This window comes from Marmota monax, unplaced genomic scaffold (assembly GCF_021218885.2).
Source record: "Marmota monax isolate L192 unplaced genomic scaffold, Marmota_monax_Labrador192_F-V1.1 WCK01_AAM20220418_F8-fsc00523, whole genome shotgun sequence".
NCBI classification, from domain to species: domain Eukaryota; kingdom Metazoa; phylum Chordata; class Mammalia; order Rodentia; family Sciuridae; genus Marmota; species Marmota monax.
This window is the reverse complement of record NW_026694161.1, coordinates 271207-294943: the sequence shown is the minus strand read 5'-3', so window position 1 is coordinate 294943 and position 23737 is coordinate 271207. Positions and strand designations below refer to the sequence as shown.

General features: G+C 49.8%; 3 protein-coding genes and 1 long non-coding RNA gene across 6 annotated transcripts; 3 read left to right on the top strand and 1 right to left on the bottom strand.

Moving 5' to 3' along the window:
- The first annotated feature begins 10 nt into the window (after positions 1-10).
- LOC124107633 (histone H2A type 3) lies at positions 11-1464 on the top strand. Its single transcript, XM_046465808.2, has one exon. The coding sequence runs from the start codon at positions 11-13 to the stop codon at positions 401-403; it is 393 nt and encodes a 130-aa protein (XP_046321764.1). The 3' UTR covers positions 404-1464.
- A 4489-nt stretch (positions 1465-5953) lies between these two features.
- LOC124107637 (uncharacterized) lies at positions 5954-15534 on the bottom strand. Of its 2 annotated transcripts, none has more exons than XR_006856489.2 (3): positions 15418-15534; positions 14684-14757; positions 5954-6131 (listed from the first exon to the last, which is right to left on the bottom strand). It is a non-coding gene; the product is annotated as an uncharacterized LOC124107637 (long non-coding RNA). The 2 variants fall into 2 exon arrangements; XR_006856488.2 differs by having other exon boundaries at positions 14684-14824; positions 15418-15512.
- On the top strand, positions 14066-15181 carry LOC124107636 (histone H3.1-like). Its single transcript, XM_046465813.2, has one exon. The coding sequence runs from the start codon at positions 14080-14082 to the stop codon at positions 14488-14490; it is 411 nt and encodes a 136-aa protein (XP_046321769.1). The 5' UTR covers positions 14066-14079; the 3' UTR covers positions 14491-15181.
- A 145-nt stretch (positions 15535-15679) lies between the features above and the next one.
- Trim17 (tripartite motif containing 17) lies at positions 15680-23691 on the top strand. Of its 2 annotated transcripts, XM_046465787.2 has the most exons (8): positions 15680-15872; positions 16222-16381; positions 17843-18276; positions 19017-19112; positions 20587-20817; positions 22360-22382; positions 22478-22581; positions 22974-23691. In XM_046465787.2, exons 3-8 carry the CDS (start codon positions 17848-17850, stop codon positions 23522-23524), a joined length of 1434 nt encoding a protein of 477 aa, XP_046321743.1. In that variant the 5' UTR covers positions 15680-15872; positions 16222-16381; positions 17843-17847; the 3' UTR covers positions 23525-23691. The 2 variants fall into 2 exon arrangements, with proteins under 2 accessions (XP_046321743.1, XP_046321744.1); XM_046465788.2 differs by lacking the exon at positions 16222-16381.
- The last annotated feature ends 46 nt before the right edge of the window (positions 23692-23737 follow it).

Below are 23737 nucleotides of genomic sequence, written 5' to 3'. Positions count from 1 at the left end.
TGCGTTAGAAATGTCTGGCCGCGGCAAGCAGGGTGGCAAGGCGCGCGCCAAGGCCAAGTCCCGCTCCTCGCGCGCGGGCCTACAGTTCCCTGTGGGCCGCGTGCACCGGCTGCTGCGCAAGGGCAACTACTCAGAGCGCGTGGGAGCCGGCGCACCGGTGTACCTGGCTGCCGTACTCGAGTACCTGACGGCCGAGATCCTGGAGCTGGCGGGCAACGCGGCCCGTGACAACAAGAAGACGCGAATCATCCCCCGCCACCTGCAGTTGGCCATCCGCAACGACGAGGAGCTCAACAAGCTGCTGGGCCGCGTGACCATTGCGCAGGGTGGCGTCCTGCCCAACATCCAGGCGGTGCTTCTGCCCAAGAAGACAGAGAGTCACCACAAAGCCAAGGGCAAGTGAGGCCCTGCCGCCTGTGCGCCCCCCGTGGACACCAAAGGCTCTTTTCAGAGCCACCACTGATTCTAGAAAAGAGCCGCTTTGAGCTCGCAGCCTTTTGGCCTGGGGCGGGGTCCCCTTGGATTCCTTTAAGAGCATTAGTGCGCTTTAGTCAAAGCAAAGGGCTCAAACTGGGACCATGGCCCAAGGGAGGGACACGCACGTGCGCGAGGTGGGCGATGGGCTTCTGCTAGAGGCCGGGAAAACCGCCGGACCTGTCCATTTGCTTGCGAATACAATCTCAAACTCGTGGGGCTTTCTCCTCTCCTTAAGTGTCCCCAGAATTACCAATGACAGGTACTTGGGATTCCAAAAAAGTCAAGATTGCGTTTTTTTCTCCTAGGGACAATTGGGTCAGTTCATCTGATATTAAGTGTATTACACTTTAATAAAATTTGCCATTTGGAATTCTGATAGGTGAATCTTGGGGTTTCCACTTGGAACGAGAGTGAACCAGTTAAAATAGATAAATTTTAACAAAACAAAGTCCACCAAAATCAGGATCTAATTGAACTGGGATTTCAAAAGGTTTTGGTAAAGGGTTTGTTTGCTAGACCTGTTCTCAATACTTGAAAAGAACCAAGTTGTTGGTCTTAAAGGATGTGTAAACATTTTTAAGGTTTATTCATGAATGGGTAAAAGGAATTAAGTTTTATTTTAAATCTGAGTTGGTCAAACGTTGAAGATTCACTTTTGCTTAAGTCAGAACAAAATTTGTACACTGAATTAGGTTTCTGAGTTTAGCATATTTAAATTTACATTTTAATAAACAGCAAATTAAAACTGCTAGTGACAGATAAAGTAGCACTTGTGTGGACTTTTTGGAAGATTACTTCATTATCTCCACTTTTTATTAAAAAGGAGGACTGGAAAGCTCCAAGCAAATTGGACAGAAATGGCCATTCTAATAGCACCTACCTAATAGAGGGGACTAGGTGAGCTCTGTCATGATCTATCAGGATCCCTTGAATGATGCGTGCCACAAAAATCAAAGCTCAATAAATGGTACCTTTTTTTCCTTGTTATTACCTGTACTGTTTCTGTTAATTTTATTATAACAATAAATACAAGCCAGCAATGCAATTCAGGAATATTATGTATTATACATTATATAATTTTGCACACAATATGTATTTATCCTACTAAAACTGGATCTGCTCAAACCAGGGCTCTCTAGATACCATCTGTGGAGCTACTCACAAATCTGCTTACCTTTACAAAATATCCCAGTGTGGGAAACTAGTGCATAAAAATTGATAAGGAGCTGCTCTAATAGTATGGTTTTCAGCAATAAAATATTCACAGAAAGTATGTAGTTCATGCAACATGTGTATACGCCCTACTTCAGTAAAACGGGCTGCAAAGACTGATCTTCCAGAGATTCCTCACATGTTTCTAGTGATAGCCTGCAATTCTAACTGTATGTATTCATGACTCTGTGGGTCTCAGTGGCATTTAAGTGGCATTTTTTAATGATTTTGTTTAAATGAATGACAGCGGAATGCATTACAATTCTTATTACATAGATACAGCACAATTTTTCATATCTCTGGTTAAATATAAAGTATGTTGACACCAATTCGTGTCTTCATACATGTACTTTGGATGATGATATCTATCACATTCTACCTTAAGTGGCATTTAACAAGAAACTTTCAGGGACTGGGATGTAGATATTTCAAGTATCACCATGGATTTTCACATCTACATAAAATTACTCAAATGAGTTATTAAGAGGGCAGCAATGGCAGTGGTCTACTCAGGGTAGCTTTTCATCTTTTGCCACTAAAACTGAACCATCCAGTACACAGCAACAAGCCACAGGGCTGTTTATTTTCAATTGATTAAGATTTAATGTAAATGAGTAATTTCATTTGAGCTCTAGCTTTGCATGGCCAGTGGGTACCATGTTAGAAAGCAGAGATAGAAGATGTTTCCATCATCACAAAAAGCTCTGATTGGTCAGCTCCTAAGATCTGGGGATCTATCAGATTATCAGTTTCAGAAATGTAAAGAACTACCTGTCTCTCTAAGAGAACACTTATTAGATTCTTGTAAAAGGAAGAAAGTACCACATGACCAGCAAATCATTTCTAGGAATATGCCCAAGAGAAATGAAAATATGCACCCAACAAACACTTGTACTTAAATGTTCACAGCAGCATTGTTCACACTGTCTGGAAGGCAGAAATAACTGATGAATGGGTCAACAATAGTGACCTTATCCTCACTGTAGAAAATTACTTGTCATTAAAAAGGAATGAAGCACTGATTCATGCTACAACATAGATGAACCTCATACATTGCGCCAATTAAGTCAGACACAAATACACACATATTGTATAATTCCATTTACATGAAGTGTCCAGAACAGGCAAATTCAGAGAGGCAGCAAGCAGATTAGTTGCTTGGAGCTGGAGGAAGGGGAAGAGTAACAGGGACTGCCTAATGGGTACAGGATCCTTGGTGGTGATGAGAATGTTTGGGAACCAGGATGAGATGACAGTTGCACAACACTGTGAATTTCCTGGAACTGTTCAGTTAAAAATGGTTCACCATGCGTCACATGAATTTCACCTCAATTTTAAAAAATCTGATCCTGATAACTGAATGTGTATGAAATAATAAAAAGAACAAGGAGGACCAAAGAAGAGAAAAACAGATAGAGGAGCCCTGGAAGGGCCAGGTACAAGTAGACCAGATGTCTAAAAGGAAGAGGGGTGGGAGGAATGCTTTTTAGGTAGAATGCTTTCTAGGTGGAATGAAGTAGCGCCGGTGCTGCTCCTGCCATCACCTGGAGACCACTTATAAGGCGGGACATTGAATCATTCTGGGTGGTCACAGCAGATACCTCTGGACGTGCCCATGTGCAGCTCACTTCTGCTGGGCCAGCCCACTTCTGTGTCTGTAGGAGCAAGGAGGCCTCTCCAGGCCCACTGTCCCTGCATACACGTCTTGGTCAGGATTAGCTCAGTCCCTCCACACACCTCCCTAGGGCAGGCATTTTATTAAGGAAGTTAAGAAAAAGAAGTATGAGGTTCCAGAAGAAGAATGCAGCCTGGGGCAGACTCAGAGACACCCCTAGAGACAGTTTGTGTCATGTGGGGCTCCAGCCTGGCTTTGCTGTGTCTGTACCCTCTCCAGGTGTGGGTCTGTCCCCCTCCAGCCCTAATGTTAGACTGTTCTGCTGGGTCTGTCCTTGCAGCCTCATCCACATAACCAATAATCTCCTATCTCAAAAATGAAAAGTAAAGCCCACCATAGGAAGCAATTGCACTTCTGGGCACATATCCAATGGAGATGAAGTGTGTGTGTGTGTGTGTGTGTGTGTGTGTGTGTTCAAGAGACACCTGCACTCCTGTATTTACAGCAGCACTGTTCACAACAGCCAAGATACACAATCCTCTGTGTGCCCACCAAGGAATGAATAACACTGAAAATGTGATGTCCAGACAGTGGAAGGAACACCATGCAGCCTTTAAAAAGGATGGAACCCTGACATCTTTGACCACATGGATGAACCTAGAGGACATTACAGTTGTCCTCAGTACTCACAGGGGACTGACTTCAGGATCCTGTAGATTCCAAACCTTAAGTATGGTCACAACCCTTATATATGATAGCATGCCATTTGTGTCTAACCTAAAATCTTTAAGTTATCTAGGATGACTTCTAGTACATAATAGAATGTAAATGCTATGTAAGTATTTGTTCTGCTGTATGGTTTAAGAAACCGTGACCAGGGCTGGGGTTGTAGCCCAGTAGTAGAACACCTGCCTAGCATGCGTGAGGCACTGGGTTTGACTCTCAGCACTGCATATAAATAACTAAAATAAAGATCCATTGACAACTAAAAAATATTAAAAAGAAATCATGACCTCCCCCCAAAAAAAGACTGTACCCCCCCAGCTCCTGCGCACCAAAAAAAGACCACACATTTTTAGGGCAGACACAATTTTTAAAAAATGGTTTTTGATCTTAGATTGGTTGAACCTGCAGATGTGAAGGGCCAGCTGTACACAAGTGGAATACTACTCAGTCGTAGAAAAGAAGGGAATCCTCTTTTCCTGACATGGATGAACCTGGAGGACCTTATGCCAAATGAAAGAAGCCAGGCACAGAAGGACGGCTACCACATGGTCTCTCTTTTGGACTCTGCAGCTAAGCCATCCCTGATCCTCCAGCTGTGGAATGTAGAAGCCAAACTCCCAGAAGCTGAGCAGAATTGTGGCTATGGGGCTGGAGGGGATGGTGCCAGGGAGATGTTAAAATCCCCCTATGAAGAAAACACTGACCACTCACCTCCTCCCAACTTCTGGGTCCCCATGGGCTCTGACTTATAGTGTCATTTAGCTGACACCAATTCTCCAGAAAGACATCCGGCTGTGTTGAGCTTAGCATCTCCCCTTGGTGCCTCATCTGTCCTGTAGCAGTGATCCTGAGTTGCCTTGGTCCCCAGAAGCCTCTGTGTCCTGGGTATAACTCAGCAAGCCCTGGGCCACACAGCAAGGAGGCTCTCCCTGGCCCAGGAAGAGGTCCACAGCCACACTGATCATGCCTCTAGCCATGCCCCCTTCCCTACAGGTGCCTGCCATCTCACTGCCTGGCTGCAGCTACCCCTGCTCAGGTGGCTGGGATGCCAGGTCCCCCTGCTGCTCAGTCAGGCTCTGGAGGTTGGAGGTGGGAGCTGCTTCTCCTGGAGGGCTGCCCTTGGGCCCCAGGCCACCTCCCTGGGGCCTGGGCTCTGGCCTCACTCTCAGCCCAGGGCAGAACTCTTCCAGTTGGTGGACAGACTAATGCTGGTTTATGGGCATTTGCTGCCCACTGGAGGAAGACAGTCAGTGATGGTCAAGTGTGGGTCAGCTGGGGGATGAGGGATGGGTCAGCTGGAAGGTCAAGGATAGGTGAAATGGGGGGTCAGGATGAATCAGTTGGGTGTTCAAGGATGTCAGCTGGCAGGTCAGGATTGGTCGGGAGGACTGGTCATGTGGAAGGTCAGGTAGAAGGTTAGGATGGGTCAACTAGGAGATCAGGGATGGGTCAGCTGAGGGATCAGGTATTGGTCAACTGGAAGATGAGGGATGAGTCAGTGGTTAGTTAGTAGTTTGGGCTCAAGGAACCCCAAGGCCCCATCTGGACTCTACACTATCCTTCACGGAACACTGGGGATCGTAATAAGTCATAGGCCAGCTGGGCTGATGTTGAGAGCCATAGGCCTGAGGTAGGACTGGCCAGCATTACTGCCACTCACCTCAGGCTCTGGTTGATCCTCCCTGATCCTCCACTTTTCTTGTGGTCTTATCTAGACCATGGCCTCTCCCCAGAGCCAGGCTTCACCTGTGCCACTCACTTCTCCCAGCACCAGAATCACTGAGTCACATCCCATCCCTGCCTTCCCCAGCCCTTAAACAGCTTCACCACCTTCCTGCTCCTCAATTAAGTAAAATAGGCCAGTAAAATATGCCTGTTTTAATCTTCTTGGGTTTCTAAAACAAAATACTATAGGCTGGGTGATTTATAGACAACAGAATTTATTCTCAAGGTTCTGGAGGGCTGAAAGTCCAAGATCAAGTTGTTGACAGACATGGTGTCTGGTGTGACTCTCCTTCAGGGATGGCGCCACCTGCTGTGCCTTCCTGATGCAGGAAGTCCACTCAAGTCTCTTTTGAAGCACTTAGTCCAATTTCTGTTGCTATAACAAAATGGCACAGAGTAACTTATAAAGAATAATTTATGTAGCTCACAATTCTGGGCCATCCATACCATGGTACTGGCATCTACTTGGCATCTGGTGAGGACTTCCTGCTGCACCTTGACCTGGGGAGGGCCTCAGGTGGTCCCCCACAGGTGTGCCAGAGATAGCACACTTTGCAAACAAAGCCACACCCACCTCGACCCACTAGTGCCCTGGTGACAGCAGGGCCTTCCTGACTCTGTCCCTCCACAGACCACCAACACATGACCTTGGGGATTGAGTTTGCAATGCAGGAGACTTGAGGGCCACCTTCAAACCAGAACCAGCCCTGATGCCATCCCGAGGCTCCATCTCCAAGGCCCTGCCTCCTAACACCATATCTGTGGGGTTAGGCTTCAACACACAAATTTGGAGGGGACACAAACTTTCAAACCACAGCAGGGTCCTTGGCTCATTTTTGCCTTACTAGCTATTGCAGAAACCACCAGAATATCCTACTGGAGTCAACTCTGGACAGTCCAGATGCATGCATGCATTCCTCTCTACTTCAGCTGCTGCTGCCCTGTCTTGAATATTAACTGCACCGGCTGAAGGACAGCCTTCCACATCCCAGTCTCCTCCCTATGGCCATATCCTTTGGAAAAAGGGTCTTTGCAAGTGTAATAAAGTTAAAGAGTTTTAAACGAGGAGATCATCCTGGATCGTGAAGCCAACCATAAGTGTCTTTATAACAATGCCCAGAACAAGAGACATAGAAGAGGAAAAGCCCCATACATGGGTTTCTTGCCATTCCCACCACAGTCCCAGCAAGGATTTTTGCAGGCATAAACAAGCTTGTTGTAAAACTTCCTTCAGAGCTAAAACAACCTTGAAGAGGACAACAGAAGAGAGAAGACTCCCTCTGTGGATGTTATGGCTACAGAAGGTGCCATGTGTTTTATCTGTGGAGGACTCAGAGATCAGTGCAAAGGACACAACACCCAGAGGAGCTACAGTTCAGTACACACAGTGTGCACTGTGCTTGTAAAAGCAGGCAGACAGTCAGCAGGCGAAAGGCAGCCTTGTCAGCAAAAGGGACCAGAGCACTGGACATCACAAAGGGGAGAGATGAACTTATACAAATATCAACTCAAAGTGGACTGTGGACTTCAATGAAAAATGAAACTGCCAAAATTGTAGATAAAGAATACAGAAGAAAACTCTCAGAAGGCAGGGCTGGACAACATACTCCTAAATGTGACACGTAGCACATGATCCATAAGAGGAAGCACTGATCATTTGGATGTAATCAAAAGGAAAAAAAATGCTCTGCAAAAAAGGCCAGGTGAAGAAAAGAGCAGGCTTCCTGTAGACCAGATGAAGACACTTGCAAGTTGGACAGCTGGAAGCTTGGGCTCCAGGACATGTGAGGAACCTCCCCAGTTAAAAGAGTTAAAAAAACATACTTGGTTTTTGAACAGGCCAAGCCCTTTCATTTCCTCTTGCCTGACCACTCTGTTGACATGAAGATGGAAGAATTCCCTAGGGTGTGCTACACAGAGATAGGTAGAAGGGAGAGTGTGAGGGTCTCAGAGCAGAAATGGGTGAGGAGACCTAGGCACTGCATGCCCAGGAGGCAGGGAGCAGACAGGAAGCACTAAACGTGGATAAGTCAAGCATGTAGGAGGCACTTAGGCCCTGGGCATCCAGGTACACTCAAGGGAATAGCACACCTGGGGCATGCAGAGCTGCCATACAACCAGGGCAGACCGCCCCCCCCCCCCATGCAAGCCATTTTCCCTTTGGCATGGCCAGGGGAGCCTGCCCCCGAGTCACATCTGTGTGCCACGGGTGCAGTACCCTCCTGATCCTCATAACACACTGCCCACAGCAAAGGCTGACAGCAGACAGCAACAGCACCCAGGGACCCCTATGCTCAGTATCAGCGGCAGCACCTCCCCGGACACTTAAGTCCCTTTCCGCTTGCTTCTCATTTTGTGCTTTAAATCTGTTTAGTGACTTGTGCTATTTGGTCTTTTAAGGGGCCTGTGAGCCCTTTTGTGGCATGACCTGTGGCCTTGATGGGACTTCTACAGGTCTCTGGTACTGTGGAGTTTGGGGGCCACTCTAAGACCAGTGAGCCAGGGCACATCCCTTCCACTGATTCCGTTTCCCCCCATCAAGGCACTGTGTGTTGGCCTGACTCCCAGTTCTCCCCACTGCAAAGCTGAGCTCTCAGCAGGCCAAAGAAACACACCTGATGGAGCACTCTGGACAGTGTAGCCCACCAGAGCATCCCTTCAGGTGTGAAGGGTGCAGGGCTCCTCACGCCCACGCAGATGGCACATCACAGGGCTTGTGCTTGTGCACAACACACTCAACATACTCACATGCTCAAACTCTTGTTTCTGGCCTGAGGAACTTTATTACCTTGGGTGGCCTTGAGGACACCCTACTGGGCTGTGCAGCCTCTGAGAAAATGTTCCAGGCTTCTCCAGCTGCCATCATAATAAAGTGTTAAGGTGACCATGGGGTCTTAGACAGCTGCTCTGAGACCTAAACCAGAGAACAGGTGTGAAGGTGAAGAAGTCACCCCGGTGCTCACAGGAGGCAAGAAACCAGCCAGGGACCTTGCTCAGTGCACCCCACAGCAGAGCAGGGAATTGATTCTAGGCCAGCGTCAGGGCAGGGGCAGTTCCCAAGTGGGCCATGTGCTATCAGGGAAAAGAGCTGAGCTGAAGCCCACAGGGTTGTGGGGAGATGGAGGCTTTTTGGTTGTGGCAGTCTGTTGTCAGGCATAGGGTGAAGCTCAGGACTGGGAAGCAAGGTTCAGGGCTCGGGCAGTTAAAAGAAGATGCAAGGCAGTTGGGATATTGGTCATCTTTATTCAGAGGTGGCAATGGCCCCTAGTCAGGCCAGGGCCCCTAGTCAGGCCAGGGCCCCTGGAGGTCAGGCAATGGAACAGCTGAATGTTACAGAACATACCACATGTCAGTCATACACCCAGGCAGCATTAGTGGGCTTGGGTAAGCTATTTGCTAGCAATCTGGGGAGCCCCTGGAAGCAGGGCTTTGCAACTGTGGAACCTAGGGATGGATGCATTGTTTGGTCTCCTCTGGAGACCAAACATCCATTACCACCCACTTCTCCCTGAGACAGCAACTGCAATCATCGCAAGAGTCGAGACCATCATCGCTGCCTGATAGTTTGCTTTATGCAGCTGCATGAACTGTGTGGACTGACCTGGAGAACTGCCAGAAACTGTGGGTAAATGGCAATCCTGTGCGGATTTGGAGCAGATTCAACAGGAGCTTGGTATGTGTCAGGCAATGTTTAATCTGAATTACCGGGGCCAGGTGATGGAAGATTTACCAGTGGCATGAGAGACTTGGTTCTGCAGCCTGCTCCACCTGCAACATTGGGTCCTCGATGGCTATTTTAGACCCATATGTTGGTTGCCCCATTTAATGAGGTTACTACCATGATGGCTAGCCTGGGAGAAGCTGAGAGCAGACAGCAGTCCAAAAATGTGCACAGGAGAGGGCCTGTATGCAAGACAAAGGAAGGAAGAAAGGGCCATCAGAGTGTCTTGCATGAGATGAGGGCTGACCTGGCAGCAGGGGTAGATGGCCAGAAGAGACAACCAGCCTAATGTGGTCCTTCTGGAGCTGTGGAAGCAGCTATGCCAAGAGCAGCAACTCATGAGAGTGGGCACAGGTGAGAAGCACCCTCTACTGACATCTATCCACCTAGAGACGCCTGGAACTGACAGCCTGACAGACAGGTGGACACACACTCCTGCAACTTCTCCTCAGATGGCTTGTAGGTGAGGGGGTTCCATCTGGTGTGACTGATGAACAAGTTTCCATGAGGTTTGATAGACCCATGAGTCTGTGGGCTTGATTCAATGCAACACCTTCATAGGTGAGGAGCACCACCAACAGATTTAGGGGTCTGTGCCTTACTTACTTAGGGTGGTACTGTGCAGGTGCTGGCTGTAGACTGGTACAAACAAGGTGCAGAGCCCTTCTCCTCCGGGTAAACCACTGCTTTGAAGAGTGGAGTGGAAACTCAGAGCTAGGCACGGCCTCAATGGTGCCATTCTGGGTCTTCCAGAGTTCCTGGGAGGGGGGCACAGCCTGCTCTCCACACCCACCTCACTACCCAGGGATGAGTACAATTTCATCACTCCTAGGTTTGAATCCCAAATGAATGGGTGCTGGGAGCACATCTGAGCAGAGCTGAGCCAACCAGGCCCTGCAGCCACCAGCATGCCCCTGGCAGACAGGAAGGGCATGTGAAGCTATGGAAGTCTGCTTTGCAGCAGCACAGCACCCAAAGCTGACTGATTTAGCCCTGTAGTCCCTGATTTGGTTGACTAGAGATATTTAGAAGTCTACAACAAAACTGGCATTACTTTAAAATCCCAGCAGTTCTAGAAAGTGCTTCCCTCTAATCACTCGGCATACAGTTGCTGGAAGGGCTGGGTTTTCATTGTTCAATCACTTTATTTGTGGGCAAAGCTAGGTCTGAATTACCAACATGACAGCAGTAGCCGGTGATTGAGTCGGGGGCAGAGGCCTTGTAGGTGGAATGAGGTCCTCGTGAAGGGGCTTGTAGGCATGGTTCTCTCTTCCCCTCCTTCATCAATAAGGATGCTAGCAGGCATCATCTATGGCCATCTATGGCCAGACACCAAGCCTGTCTGTGCTTCACCTTGGACTTCTTACCCCCAGAACCTCGAAAATGAATTCATGTTTTGTGTAAATTATTTACTCTGTGGCATTTTGATGTTATTTTGTACACATGCCTACACATCTACGAATATGGTGGTGGTTACTGGCTTTGGTCTGGTTTTGCCCCTGGCCCTGACTTATCATTACCATAGCCCTAACATCTAGAACAATGGGAACATCTTCCATCAAATCACCTGACCTTTCTGTTCTTGGTTCCTGGTATAGCTTTAGAGCAATAAATGTGAAACGTGGCCTTTTGTTAGAATCTTGGGTTACCTGAGGCTCAGAAAGCAAATTCCCATTCATTCTCATATTCTTTCTCTCTCTCCCACCCCCCCCCCTCTCTCTCCCCTCTTCTACCTTCTTTTTACCTGTTCTTTCTCTCCTGAAGGCAATCTTTCTTCCCCAACCTTGGGTCATAAGAACTAAAAGTCACTCTAATCTTTCCCTGACTTTCTGTCTTGAAGCTGCCTTCAAGATCTACCCCATCTGGCAGTGGATCATTCGACCCCCATTGTAGAGGGGTCCTGCACAATACCCAGGAGGAAGGAATGCTGCAGAGAAGGGCTGTGAGCAATCTGAAAGGACAGGCCTCACTGGGTTTCCCACCCAGTCTCCTTGCCTTAATTCACAACCTTTGTGTTCAGTTACATTTATACATGGTCGTCCCTGCTTCAATCATGTCTGTGCAATGAAGTCTCCATAAAAAAAAAAAAAACAAAGTATAGGGTTCAGAGAGCCTCTGAACACTTGGAAGCTCATAGGAAGGTAAGCATCCACATGTCAGGAGGGTGGAACACCCCAACCCCACAGGACAGAAGCTCCTGCACTGGGGACCTTCTAGAACTCACCCTGTGTATCTCCTCTCATTGATATGGTATCCTTTAAAATACCCTTTATGGTAAACTGGTAAATGTGAGCATTTCCTTAAATTCTGTGAGGACTCAAGGGAAGAATTCCTAGTGATGAACTTGACTATGCTGTAAAATGCCACTGGAACTCAACTTTCTCTATCAAACGCCATGGGGTCAAGCCGACTCTCTCATAAGCTCTGGGTTGGTGCTCAGCCAGTCAGTTTTACATGAGATATAAGCAGCCCCCTTAGAGTTGGACATGAGTTGTCTCAGAGTCTGTGGCCCAGCCCTACTCCAACTTTCTAACATGAGCCACACCTAAATGTGAACCTGTTCTGAATGCAGAAACAGACTTCCAGTGGACACAAGGCAAGAGCCTTGAAAAGGTCATTAGCACAAGTTGCCCAATTTATATGACTTATGTCTAAATAATGGCTCAGGGAAATGTAACATCTGATTGGATTAATGTGCACAGTTGAACCAGGCGCTGTCAGTCTAGCTGTCTAATTGGATAAAACAGCGACAGCATGTCAGCCAGTCAGAACCTCCCAATGGACCTCCTGTGCCAGAAAAAAAGCAGGTTATGTGCAGGAATGCCAGTACTTTTAAACATAAGATGACCAATAAATAAGAACCAAGGTGTTCGATAAATTGAAAAGGATTCCCTATCATTACTGAAAACATTTTGCTGATATTGAACAGTTATCTTTTTAAGCAAGCAGTAAACTTTGAATAAAGTAATAACTGAAGCCAGGCATGATGGTGCCTACCTAATTTAATCCCAGAGGTTTGAGAGGCTGAGGCACAAGGACCAGAAGTTTGGGGCCAGCCTCAGCAACTTAGCAAGGCCCTAAGCAACTTAGGGAGACCCTTTCTCAAAATAAAAAATATAAAGGACTGGAGATGTGGTTCAGTGATTAATTGCCCTGGGTTCAATCCCCCAGTGCCAAAATAATAACAACAACAACAACAAAAAAAAAAAAACCCACACCTGACTGATCATGTCTCATCCTGATAAAACAAGACCTCTCCAACAAAAACCCCTGCACCATTGTTGATGACAAAATACATCATTGCCCAAGTGATAAGAAAGTCCAGTTTTAGGGGCTGGGGTTGTGGCTCAGTGGTAGAGTGCTCACCTAACATGTGGAGGCCCTGGATTTGATCCTCAACACCCCATACAAATAAACAAATAAAATAAAGGTAGCGTGTCCATTTACATTTTTTAAAAATTAAATAAATAAATAAAAAGGAAGAAAGTCCAGTATGACCTGGAGCAGAAGCCCCTGGAGGGATAATCTAGTGGTCATGCTGAGGAATACTGGAGATGGAATGTGGACCAGATGGACTCTAAGAAGTTCCAGGGGCCTCAGAAGTTTCAACTTTCAATTTTTTCAATGTCTGGGAAATTGAACTGGAAGCATGGGGTGAGTGACTCATGAGGAAATAGGATGAAGAGTGGCTGAGGGACAGGTCTGAGAATGCTTCACCCTGAGACCCTGGAGGGAGGACTGAGGCGGATCCAAAGCTGGGCAAAAGGGTGACTTGCTTCTCTTGTTTGGATTGATGAGTGAAAACAAGCAGTACAGTTAATCATGTACTGCAAAGCGGGCTTGGGTCAGGGTAGTTAACTGGGTGAAGAAGTGAGTAGGTTTAATTGCTTACACACTAGGTTGAACAGAGTAGCAACTGTGGAGGAAAAGAACTAGAAAGATAAGTATTGGTTTAACACGATTTGTTTACACACGTTGGTGTGTAGAGCTGAGGTGGGTGACCCACCTCAGCCTCTCAGCCCTGACAAAATGTTACTTTCTTTTTTTTCCTTCAAAACATTACTTTCTAATATAGTTTTTAATTTGTTTTAAGTGCTGTTAGTTCATATTTTTAACCCCACAGCATCCCTCTCCTCTAGGCCATATGGGGAAAGGAGTTATCTGACCATCATAAGGGATGGGAGATTCCTTTAAACTATGGCTATTTTCCAGATTCCCAGAACTCCCAGAAAAATTCAACATTATCACCATGTAAAAACGCAAAGCACATTGCTGGCTTCTAGAAGGTTCTTCCCACCTTGGTAAGCGAGGAGAGGGTAAGAACATGGCTGAAAGGAAGTGAAGGAATCCTGGAAAGGAAAGAGACTCAGGGCCACGCACAACCTGATTGGCCCTGACATGCTGCTGCTGTTGCTGGGAGCTTGGAGATCAAACGTGAATATAAGAGGCAGGCAGCCGACCGACGTAGCCCACGGACCAATCAGAATGTAGTCTGTCATCAGGCCACCCGGTGGCCAGCCAATGGGAACACAGCAGGTTCTATAAAGGTGGCCTGGCTCCATAGTTCCAGTAGTCAGAGAAAGACAGAAGAAGTACCAGAGCTATGGCTCGAACCCAGCAGACGGCTCGCAAGTCTACCGGTGGCAAGGCACCACGAAAGCAGCTGGCCACCAAGGTGGCTCGCAAGAGTGCACCTGCAACCGGAGTTGTGAAGAAGCCACACCGCTACCGACCAGGCACTGTGGCCTTGCGTGAGATCCGCCGATACCAGAAGTCTACTGAGCTGCTGATTCGCAAGCTGCCGTTCCAGCGCCTGGTGCGCGAGGTTGCGCAGGATTTCAAGACCGACCTGCGCTTCCAGAGCTCCGCTGTGATGGCTCTGCAGGAGGCTTGCGAGTCCTACCTGGTGGGGCTCTTCGAGGACACCAACCTGTGCGCCATCCACGCCAAGCGCGTCACCATCATGCCCAGAGACATCCTGCTGGCCCGCCGCATCCGCGGGGAACGGGCTTAGGCCCCTAGGGTCACCCACTTCGTGCTCTGTCACCCCAAAGGCTCTTTTCAGAGCCACTCAATAAGTCGGAGAAAGTGGCTGTACCACTCTGGGGTTTCTGGATCACAGGGTTTCCTCTCCTTTTGCTCCCTTCTGTCTCCCCTGTGTAATATTTAGTTAGGCTGGTTATGTGCATGGGGTAATTCAAACTTACGCAGCCTGCTCCCAGTTGAGTGCCGAGTTTATGAGCTTTGTTTCCAACAAGTTGTCCTGAATCCGGCCTTGACGCTGTTCCAGATGGTAGAGCCAGGAACTAGTCTGGGTCAGTGTTACAGGAAGCCCCCCAGGAAGCTCACTGGGATCAGAACACACCACTCTGCAGCACAGCAGGCTCAGGGAAAGCCACTGTCTACACCTGCAGCCCTCTAAATCCAGAGCCAGCGATGCTCACCCAGAACAGGCCATCTACACCCAGAGTCAGACTCTACACAGCCCTGGAGATGCCTAGCCTCACAGGGCTCTGTGGCCCTACTGGTCCCTACTTTCTCTGTGCAGCCCCAGCCTCCACTTCCTCACCTGACCCCTCTACCTCCAGGCACGGGCTTGGTGAGTTTGGGTGGGGAGTGGCTTTGGGGGTCAAATCCATCAGCGGGTACTGAAAAGAACCTCTTCCCACCCCAGGCCCAGGGGACCCGATCCTCTGCACCTAAGCCAGGACCCCAACTCCTGCTCCCACTCTCCACCCCTCAGTAATGACAAGGGAGAGCACCCCCTTCGTCTCCCCACACGTCGCCAGCTCCCTTTTGCTTTGCCACCCTGACCCCGCGCTACACACTCCTCCAAGCGACCTCCAACCCCACTAGGTACTGCTCCCTGCCTCTGCTGCCTGTCCTATTAACCCCTCCCCCTTTCCCCAACGGAGAAGCTTGTGCAGCCTGGGGTCCTCACCTTTTGCATCTTCTCCTAGTAGGGCGCCACCTCCTTGCCCTCCAGGCAGATTTCCTCACCGCACAGCAATCTCTCTATCCTCCCTTGCCCCACCCCCTCCCAGGCTTACCTCCGCTCTCACCCCAACTCGGGCTAGCCAAGCCCTTGCTTTATTCCCTCCCCTTCGAACCCTACCTCGGGCTGGCGAGGCCCAGCCTCTATCTCCTCCCGCTGCCAGCAAGCCCCACCCCATGGCAGAGAGGCCCCGCCTCCATCTCGCTCTCCCTGCAAATCCCGCCCCGCGGCCCCTGCCCCTTGCTGACCCGCTCGCTCTGCTGACGCCACAAAGCCCCTATGCCGCACTACCCCGGCGCCCCCAGGCCCGGAGGTCACCCCATGGACTCCGCCGCGAAACCCAGCCTTTCCCAGCCGCGTGTGTGTGTGCTGGGCCTGGGCGCCGGGCGCAGTGTACTTTTGTGAGTACTAGCTCCTCAGAGACTACCTCCCGCCGTGTCTGGTCAAGCCTCTGACTCACCGCCCCGCCGCCCCCCAATGCCATCCTTCCCGCTTCTGCTGGGCTTTTCTGTCCCTGGGGAGGGTCACACTTGGGACCATGGACCAGTCTGTATTCTCAGTTCCTTAGATGAAGCCCAGATGGACAATGGGACATTAATGGGACATTAGGAGTGTCCAGAACCCTGAGGGCCACCAGAGCTTCAGCCTAAGCCAGACACCCATGTCCACCTTTCCCCTGCCCAGCGGTGTCCCCCTTCGGGCTCCTGAGGACTGGGGGCTGGGAGCTAATGTCACCTGCTCTGCTTACAGAGGGCTCTCTTAAAATTAACGTGGACCCACTTCAGAACATCTGTGGACTCCAGAGACGCCACGGCTTTAGGGATTGCAGAAGAGGGGTAGGAGTGAGCGCTGGGAGCTTAGACAGGTTCAAATCCGTTCTCTCTACTGGCCCCAACAAGGACCCTGTGAGGTAGGGAGGGGAAGGGTCTCCCCATGCATGAGTCCTGCCTCTTCAAATTTGGAAAGGTGCCTGTGTGTTGCATGTGCCCTGTGCATCTGCATGTCTCTGTATGCAAGCATATGTGCACATGTATGTATACCTGTGGGCATGCACGTTTACATATACCTGCGTGTGGTATGTTTTAGTGTATGCATTTGTACACATATACCGTGTAGTGCACACGTTTACATGCCTGTGCCTATGTGGTGTGTTTGTGCATTTGTATGTTTTCTATGTGTACGTGTGTTTGTAAATGTGCACATTTGGGGGTATTAGTGTGAGCCCATGTTTGCATACACCTGTGTATGTTTTGTATTCATGTGTGCATGTAAGCACCTGTATTTGTGTGTGTGTGTGTGCGCGCACGCGTGCACGTGCACGTGCATAGTCATGCACATGCTTGTCTTTTCCACACTACACTTTGCTCCCTAATGGAAAAGCTGTCATCTCCCTGAAGTTCTCCTTCTTTTGTTGTACTGGGGTTTTGTTAAAGAAAAAAAAATTATTCTGACAATGTTTAAAAGGCTCTTTATTGGAACATGTTGCAATAGAAGTGTTTCCTTAGTGCAGAAATGGGGCTCCCTCAAAACGCAGCAGAAGCAGGCAGGGACACACTGTGGCTGAGAGGATGGAAGCCATGTAAGGGGAAACTTGAAGGGAGGGGGGCTTCTAGCTAAACTGGCCCAGCAGGGTACCCCTACCCAAAAGGCAGATCAGGATTAGACACCAAAGGAGGGAAGGAGGGCTTGACCAAGTACCCAAGTGGGGCTACTCAGCAGGATTCTCTTTGAAGACTGGGTGGGTAGGCTGAAGATAACCCAGGGCTAGGGTCAGGCTGGAGGATGGGTTGGAGGGGCCCTGTGGCATTTAGCTAAAAAGGGTCCTTGTAGTTTCCAGGAGGCATTTCTACCTGTTATTAAGGAATCTAAAAATAACAGCTGCCGTGTGTGGTGGAACCTATCATCCTAACAACTGAGGAGGCTGAGGCAGGAGAATCGCTAGTTTGAGACCAATCTTAGCATCTTTGTTGAATCCCTCAGCAGCTTAGTGAGACCTTGTTTCAAAGAATAAAAAGGACTGGGGATGTAGCTCAGTGGTAAAGCACTCCAGGTTTAATCCCCAGTATCAAAAATAAATTTTAAAATACAATAAAATGAATCAAACAGCTGTCAACTCCCTAACTGGCTTTCCTCCCTCATCAGGAAGAACAAGGGGGAGGACAAGGGGGAGTCTTGCAATAGCACTTTTGTTTTAGTTCCCTAGTTCAAATAATTCTCAAGTCAGAGTTGTGTCAGGCTCCTGTCCTCATCTATGAAGGGTGACTTTTAGAAGGGGCAGGCAGTGTGTAGAGACAGGGAGCCAGCCCAAGCACCAGGTCTGAGGCCAAGCTGCTATCCAGGAGTTTCACAGAAACCCTCCCTCATACTCCAGGAGACATGGATGCTGTGGAACTTGCCAGGAAGCTGCAGGAGGAGGCCACATGCTCCATTTGCCTAGACTACTTCACAGACCCTGTGATGACCACCTGCGGCCACAACTTCTGCCGCAAGTGCATCCAGACAAGCTGGGAGAAGACTAAAGGCAAGAAGGGGAGAAAGAAGCAGAAGGGCTCCTTCCCCTGCCCAGAGTGCAGGGAGGTGTCCCCTCAGAGGAACCTGCGGCCCAACCTCCTGCTCACCAAGGTGGCTGAGATGGCACGCCAGCACCCTGGGCTCCATAAGCGGGACCTGTGCCAGATGCACCAGGAGCCCCTCAAGCTGTTCTGCCAGGAGGACCAGACTCCCATCTGTGTTGTCTGCAGGGAGGCTCGGGAGCACCGGCTGCACATGGTGCTGCCGGTGGAGGAGGCTGTTCAGGAGTACAAGGTGGGCACCAGGTGGGTGGCATCTGGGGCAGAAGTGTGTTTGTGGATTGGGGCTCAGGAGCAGCACTAACAGCCCCACATGCAGGATCATGTGGTGCAAGTGTCCTCTTGCTCATGGACAAAACGGGTGGTAATCAGGCCTCCATGGTCTGGGCCAACTTAAGCGTGTTGGTGTCCCTGAACACTACAGGACAACTCTCCTGATTTGAGCAAAGAGGGGGAAATTGTAAAAGTTAAAGTCAAAGGGCCTCAGCCTAGAGCAGTCACAGGTGAAGTGGCAGGAGGAGAATGAGTTTCACCAGGCTTGCCTGTGTTGCTTACTCTGGGTTCTCACCTCCCACCCCACCAGGAGACCTTCGCTTTTCTCCTGATATAGGGAGAATGTTTTCCACATGGTGGTTTCCTCCCTCTTCAGGAAGAAGAAGGGATGAACCAGAGGGAGTCTTGCAGCTCCACTTTTTTTTAGTTCCTTTAGCTCAAATGATGCTTATGGCACAGTTGTGTGTTAGGGTATCAGGCTCTGAGGTGGGGTGCTGGGTGTTGTGCTCAGAGGTGAGTGTCAGGGTGTGGGCTCTGAACATCACTGCTGGCTTGTGTGTCATTAGGTGGTGTATCTGAACCCCATGCTTTTCCTTAGGAAGGTCTTTGGAGTCAATGCAGCTCCAGAGACTACAGTTCAGGTTTGGGGCAGAGGTGGGGGAAACACTGACCCCAAGTTCTGTGGTTTTGTGTACCCCACAGTTGAAGTTAGAGGAGGACATGGAGTACCTTCGGGAGGAGATGACCAAGACAGAGAAACTGCAAGCTCAGGAAGAACAGACCTTGGCTGAATGGCAGGTGGGTGCTGGTCCAGGTGGGTCCTGTAGCCCCTCTCCCATCCTTTTTCCATCTCACAGGTCTCCGTGTCTTACCTTTGCTCAATGGGAGATGCTGTGAAAGGCTTCCTCGTCTCCATTGCAAGGCTACAGCATGAGAAAAAAAAAATCTTTCTACCCTTCTGGGTTTGGTGGCTGGCCCAGGAATTAAACCTACATAAGACAGGTGAACAGGAGGGAAGGAAGACAATTTTTAATTATATAGACATGCAAGGAGTGGGAAGGAGGAGCCTCACACAAAAATTAGATTCAGATGGTAGAACCTTCTAGACCATTTGAAGCTTGTCAGAGGACATATTCCAACACGTTTAAAGATTTTTTTTAAAGATGGGGTAATGAAATCTCAAAAAAAAAATTAATGTTCTGTAATTCAGGCTGGCCTGGCACTCCTGGGCTTAAGTGATCCTCCTGCCTCAGCCTCCCTAGGAGCTGGAATTTCAGGCTATTCCACCAGGCTCAGCTGGTTTATTTCATTCATTCATTTCAATTGGGTTGAACCCAGGTCATCACACATACTAAGCAAGAGCCCCACCACCAAGCTACATCCCCAGCCCTTTTTTATTTATTTTATTTTATTTTTTGAGGCTATGTTGCCCAAGTTCAAAGGCAGCAATCCTCCTACCTCAGCTTCCAGAGTAGCTGGGAATACAAGCATGCACCACCACACCTGGCTGGGTTAAAGATCTTAATTTTCTTTATCTCTGATTCTAGAATTGGGCAACACTTTGTTCCACAAAATAGGATAAGTGTGGGCTGAGCCAAGAAGATTGATTTTAAAGACTGAAAAGAGAGAAACACACAAAAAGTGGATCATGATTTGAAAGTCACTTTCCTGGTTAGGCAGGAATTCGGAGACAGGTCAAACAGGAAAATAACAGATTAACACCAACTTCGCCACTTTTATTTGATTTTGAGGTGCTGGGGTTGTGCCCAGGCCTGGGGCATGTGAGGCAAGTGCTCTGCTACTGAGCTACATCCCAGGCTCTGGTGGCTGTTGTGTAAGGATCACCGCACGGTTAAGAAGCCTATTGCGGAAGTTAGGCTGCAGTCTCTGTAACCCTGATTTCTCAGGTCTGATAAATAGCTCTAGTGCTGAGAAACCTCAGCATGGGTAACTCCATTCTGACGTTAGCCTGCCTGTTGGGGCCCAGTACAGGAGGCTGTTCCAAAACAATGTCTTCCTGTCATTTTTATGCAACATGCCCAAGTGACCTACTTTAGGTGGCACTTCTGAACCCCGTGAGTAAGAGCACATGGATGTTTGGGTGTAGTCATTGCCCTTAGGTTCAGGGGCAACACCAGTGATGGTATGAGGACCTCTGTCCAAGTCCCTGGTTCAGTGAGGGAGCCAGAAGATATGCAAGGAGCCACCAAGCAGGGCCATTCCGCCTGGAGCCACACCTCGTGGCTGAGTGTGGGCGGTCCCGCACCTGCAGGACAGAGTGAAGGAGAGGAGACAGCGCATCGTGGTGGAGTTTGAGAAGGTGGCCCTCTTCCTGGTGGAAGAAGAGCGGAGGCTCCTCCAGGCTTTGAAGGAGGAGGAGGAGGCAATGGCGGCGAGGCTGCAGGACAGCAAGGCCTGCCTGGACCGGCAGGGCCACTCCCTTGACCTGCTGCTGCTGCAGCTGGAGGACCGAAGCCATCGGGAGCCCCTCCAGATGCTGCAGGTGAGACCAGCAGGGCTGCCGTAGCAAACACAGGTGGAACCTCTTGTATCAGAAATGCGGGGACCCAGGACCATTTCAGACACCAGATCTTTTTGGATGTGGGATTATTTGCATAGACATGAGATATCTTGGGTCAGGACCCCTGTCTAGACAGGAAATGCATTTGTTTTACTAAAGGTGGTTTTATACAGTGTTTTTAGTGCACCTGCATTTTAACTGTGACCTACCCCATGAGGACAGGTATGGAATGTCCTACTGTAGTGTCAGGTCAGCGCTCAGAAAGTTTAAGATTTGGGAGCATTTCAAATTTCAGATTAGCGATGCTTAACCTGTACCAATGGCTTAAAAAACACAAGTTTACTCTCACAGTCCTGAGGCTGAAGTCTGGGGTCGAGGTGTAGGTGGGTTGGCTCCTCGTGAGGCCTCTCCCCTGGGCTTGCAGAGGGCCCTCTGCTCCTTGTCCTCCCCTGGTCATCCTTTGTGTGTCTGTGTCATGATCTCTTATGAGGATACCAGTCAGGTTGGATCAGAGGCCACCCACCCCATTGAATTGTCTCCAAATACAAATGGCCCTGCTAAATGTTTTTGATTCCGACATTTCAATTTTAAGGTGGTGCAAAAGCAACTGCATTCAGTAGAAATGAAGCTTTGCATTTTGAATCTGGGTCTTTTCCGGAGCTGGCAATATCCTGCTTTTTTGATGCTGCTGTGGCAGTAGTGAGCTGTAGCTCTGTCACCCCAGGAGGCCAAGAGTGAGCCAGTCTGCAGCACGCTGCACTGCTCAGCTGGGGTGCTGGCCTGTCAGGTGTGCTAACTGCACTTTCCTCTTATGGAATCTTCAGTTTTCAATGAGTTGATCAGGACATGGCCTCATCACCAGCCTAGGATCATTCCAAGTAAGATCCTGGGACTTAGGACTTCCAACTTATGAGACTGATCCCTTCCAGGCCCGGGATTTGGTCTGGGGCCCCTGGCATCCACGTGGGCAACTGGGGCGGGGACTCGCTGTCACCTTGTAGGGGAGGCACACTGGCTAGCATGTACTGGGACCTTTTGTGGACAAGCACAATCACAGGGCTACAGGAATGTGCTGTGTGCTACAGCCCTTGGCTGTGGCCAAGGGACAACATGTGCTGATGTGTGTGGGTAATGCTCATCGAGTACATGGAGTCACTAGAATCTATGACAAAAAACATCTCACTGTGGACCTTGAGAACCACCCCCCGCTCACACACACACACACACACACACACACACACACATTTACAGAACTGAAGCTGGATCATGCAGGACCCCAGGTGTCTGATGTGGGTAGAGGGAGTGTGTTGGGTTAGGTGAAGCAGACGGTCTCCTTGTAGGAATAGGAGGGAGGATGGGGGGGGGGGCTTGATTTCCAGCAAAAAATCACATCCCTGGTCTGCCCCAAAGAAGTGGCCAACAAAAGTGGCCCGCAGATGGAGGGACAGAGGGGAGAGTACAGCTGCAGCCCACGATGGGTCCCACTTGCACACTATCCCCAGCTCTCCTCCTTGTTGTTTGCAGGACATGAAGGACGCCCTGGACAGGTATGCTATGCAGTGCAGTGCAGGTGGTGGCGGAGGTGGGCGAGGGAGGCCTTGGCATGGACCCAGAGGGGACAGCGAGTCTGTGTTCACTGGAGGAAGAAAAACCTGAGTGTGCAGTACCCTGAGGTGGCCCTACCCAGGGCGCTGAAGACTGTGTGCAGGGTTCCCGGGCAGATAGAGATCCTCAAAGGTTTCCAAGGTAAGGGAGCCCAGGCGTGGACCAGATCCATCCCAATCCTGCTGGCAATGCCCAACCCCACCCTCCACCATAGGGCTAGAGCTGCTGATGGGGGTCTTGGGCTGCACTGTGTGGTCAGATTCAGCCCTGCCCTTCCACCTGGTCATCTTACTGGTTGTCATATTTGGATTAAGCTCCCCTTTACCCTCATTTACACATGGCCACCAAGAGTCACATGTCATGGGGGATGGGACCATTAGATAACCCTGACTCACAGCTGGATTCAAGGAGGGGAGGCATTGAGGAGCCAGGGAGAAGTGGGGCCACTCAGCCACAGCCACCATCTGTCCCACCACACCTGGGGCTTGTGCCCTCCCACCTTTGACCTCATGTCTGCCTGGGCCTGTCTACAGAGGATGTACTGCCGGACCCCACCTCCGCATACCCGTATCTCCTCCTATATGAGAGCCGTCAGAGATGTTACCTGAGCCACCTGCCAGAGAGCAGCGCTCCCCAGAGCAAGGACAGGTTTATGGCCTACCCTTGCGCTGTGGGCCAGAAGAGCTTCTCCTCAGGGAGGCACTACTGGGAAGTGGGCATGAACCTCACCGGGGATGCACTCTGGGCACTCGGTGTGTGCAGAGACAATGTGAGCCGCAAGGACAGGGTGCCTAAGTCCCCCGAAAATGGGTTCTGGGTGGTACAGCTGTCTAAGGGGAAGAAGCCCTTGTCCACAGTGCCCCCTGCACCCCCGGTCACACTCATGGAACCTCCCAGCTACATGGGCATCTTCCTGGACTTTGAGGCCGGGGAGGTGTCCTTCTATAGTGTGAATGATGGGTCCCACCTGCACACCTACTCCCAAGCCACCTTTCCCGGACCCCTGCAGCCGTTCTTCTGCTTGGGGACTCCCAAATCGGGCCAGATGGTCATCTCCACAGTGACTCTGTGGGTGAAAGGGTAGGCTCAGGCATGGGGTGGGGCAGAGGCCCTGCGGGGCTACCCGGGTCTCCTCAGAAGGGTCCTTCCTTTGCTTGCCATGGCCACCTGCCAGGCTCCTCCCTGTGACTCAGAGTCATCCACTATGCAATCCCTCAAAGTATAACCATGATTAAAGGGGTCAAATGTTGAGACTGCATTGACAGATGCTTCCAAGGGGGAACTGTGGAAAGAGAGT

What these genes read in the sequence shown, in the direction of transcription:
- LOC124107636 (XM_046465813.2), top strand. Translation starts at nt 14,080, where the DNA reads ATGGCTCGAACCCAGCAGACGGCTCGCAAGTCTACCGGTGGCAAGGCA.
- Trim17 (XM_046465788.2), top strand. Translation starts at nt 17,848, where the DNA reads ATGGATGCTGTGGAACTTGCCAGGAAGCTGCAGGAGGAGGCCACATGC. An exon ending in AGGCTGTTCAGGAGTACAAG is followed by an intron (nt 18,277 to 19,016) that starts GTGGGCACCAGG and finishes TGTACCCCACAG; the next exon opens with TTGAAGTTAGAGGAGGACAT. An exon ending in ATGAAGGACGCCCTGGACAG is followed by an intron (nt 22,383 to 22,477) that starts GTATGCTATGCA and finishes TGTTCACTGGAG; the next exon opens with GAAGAAAAACCTGAGTGTGC.
- LOC124107633 (XM_046465808.2), top strand. Translation starts at nt 11, where the DNA reads ATGTCTGGCCGCGGCAAGCAGGGTGGCAAGGCGCGCGCCAAGGCCAAG.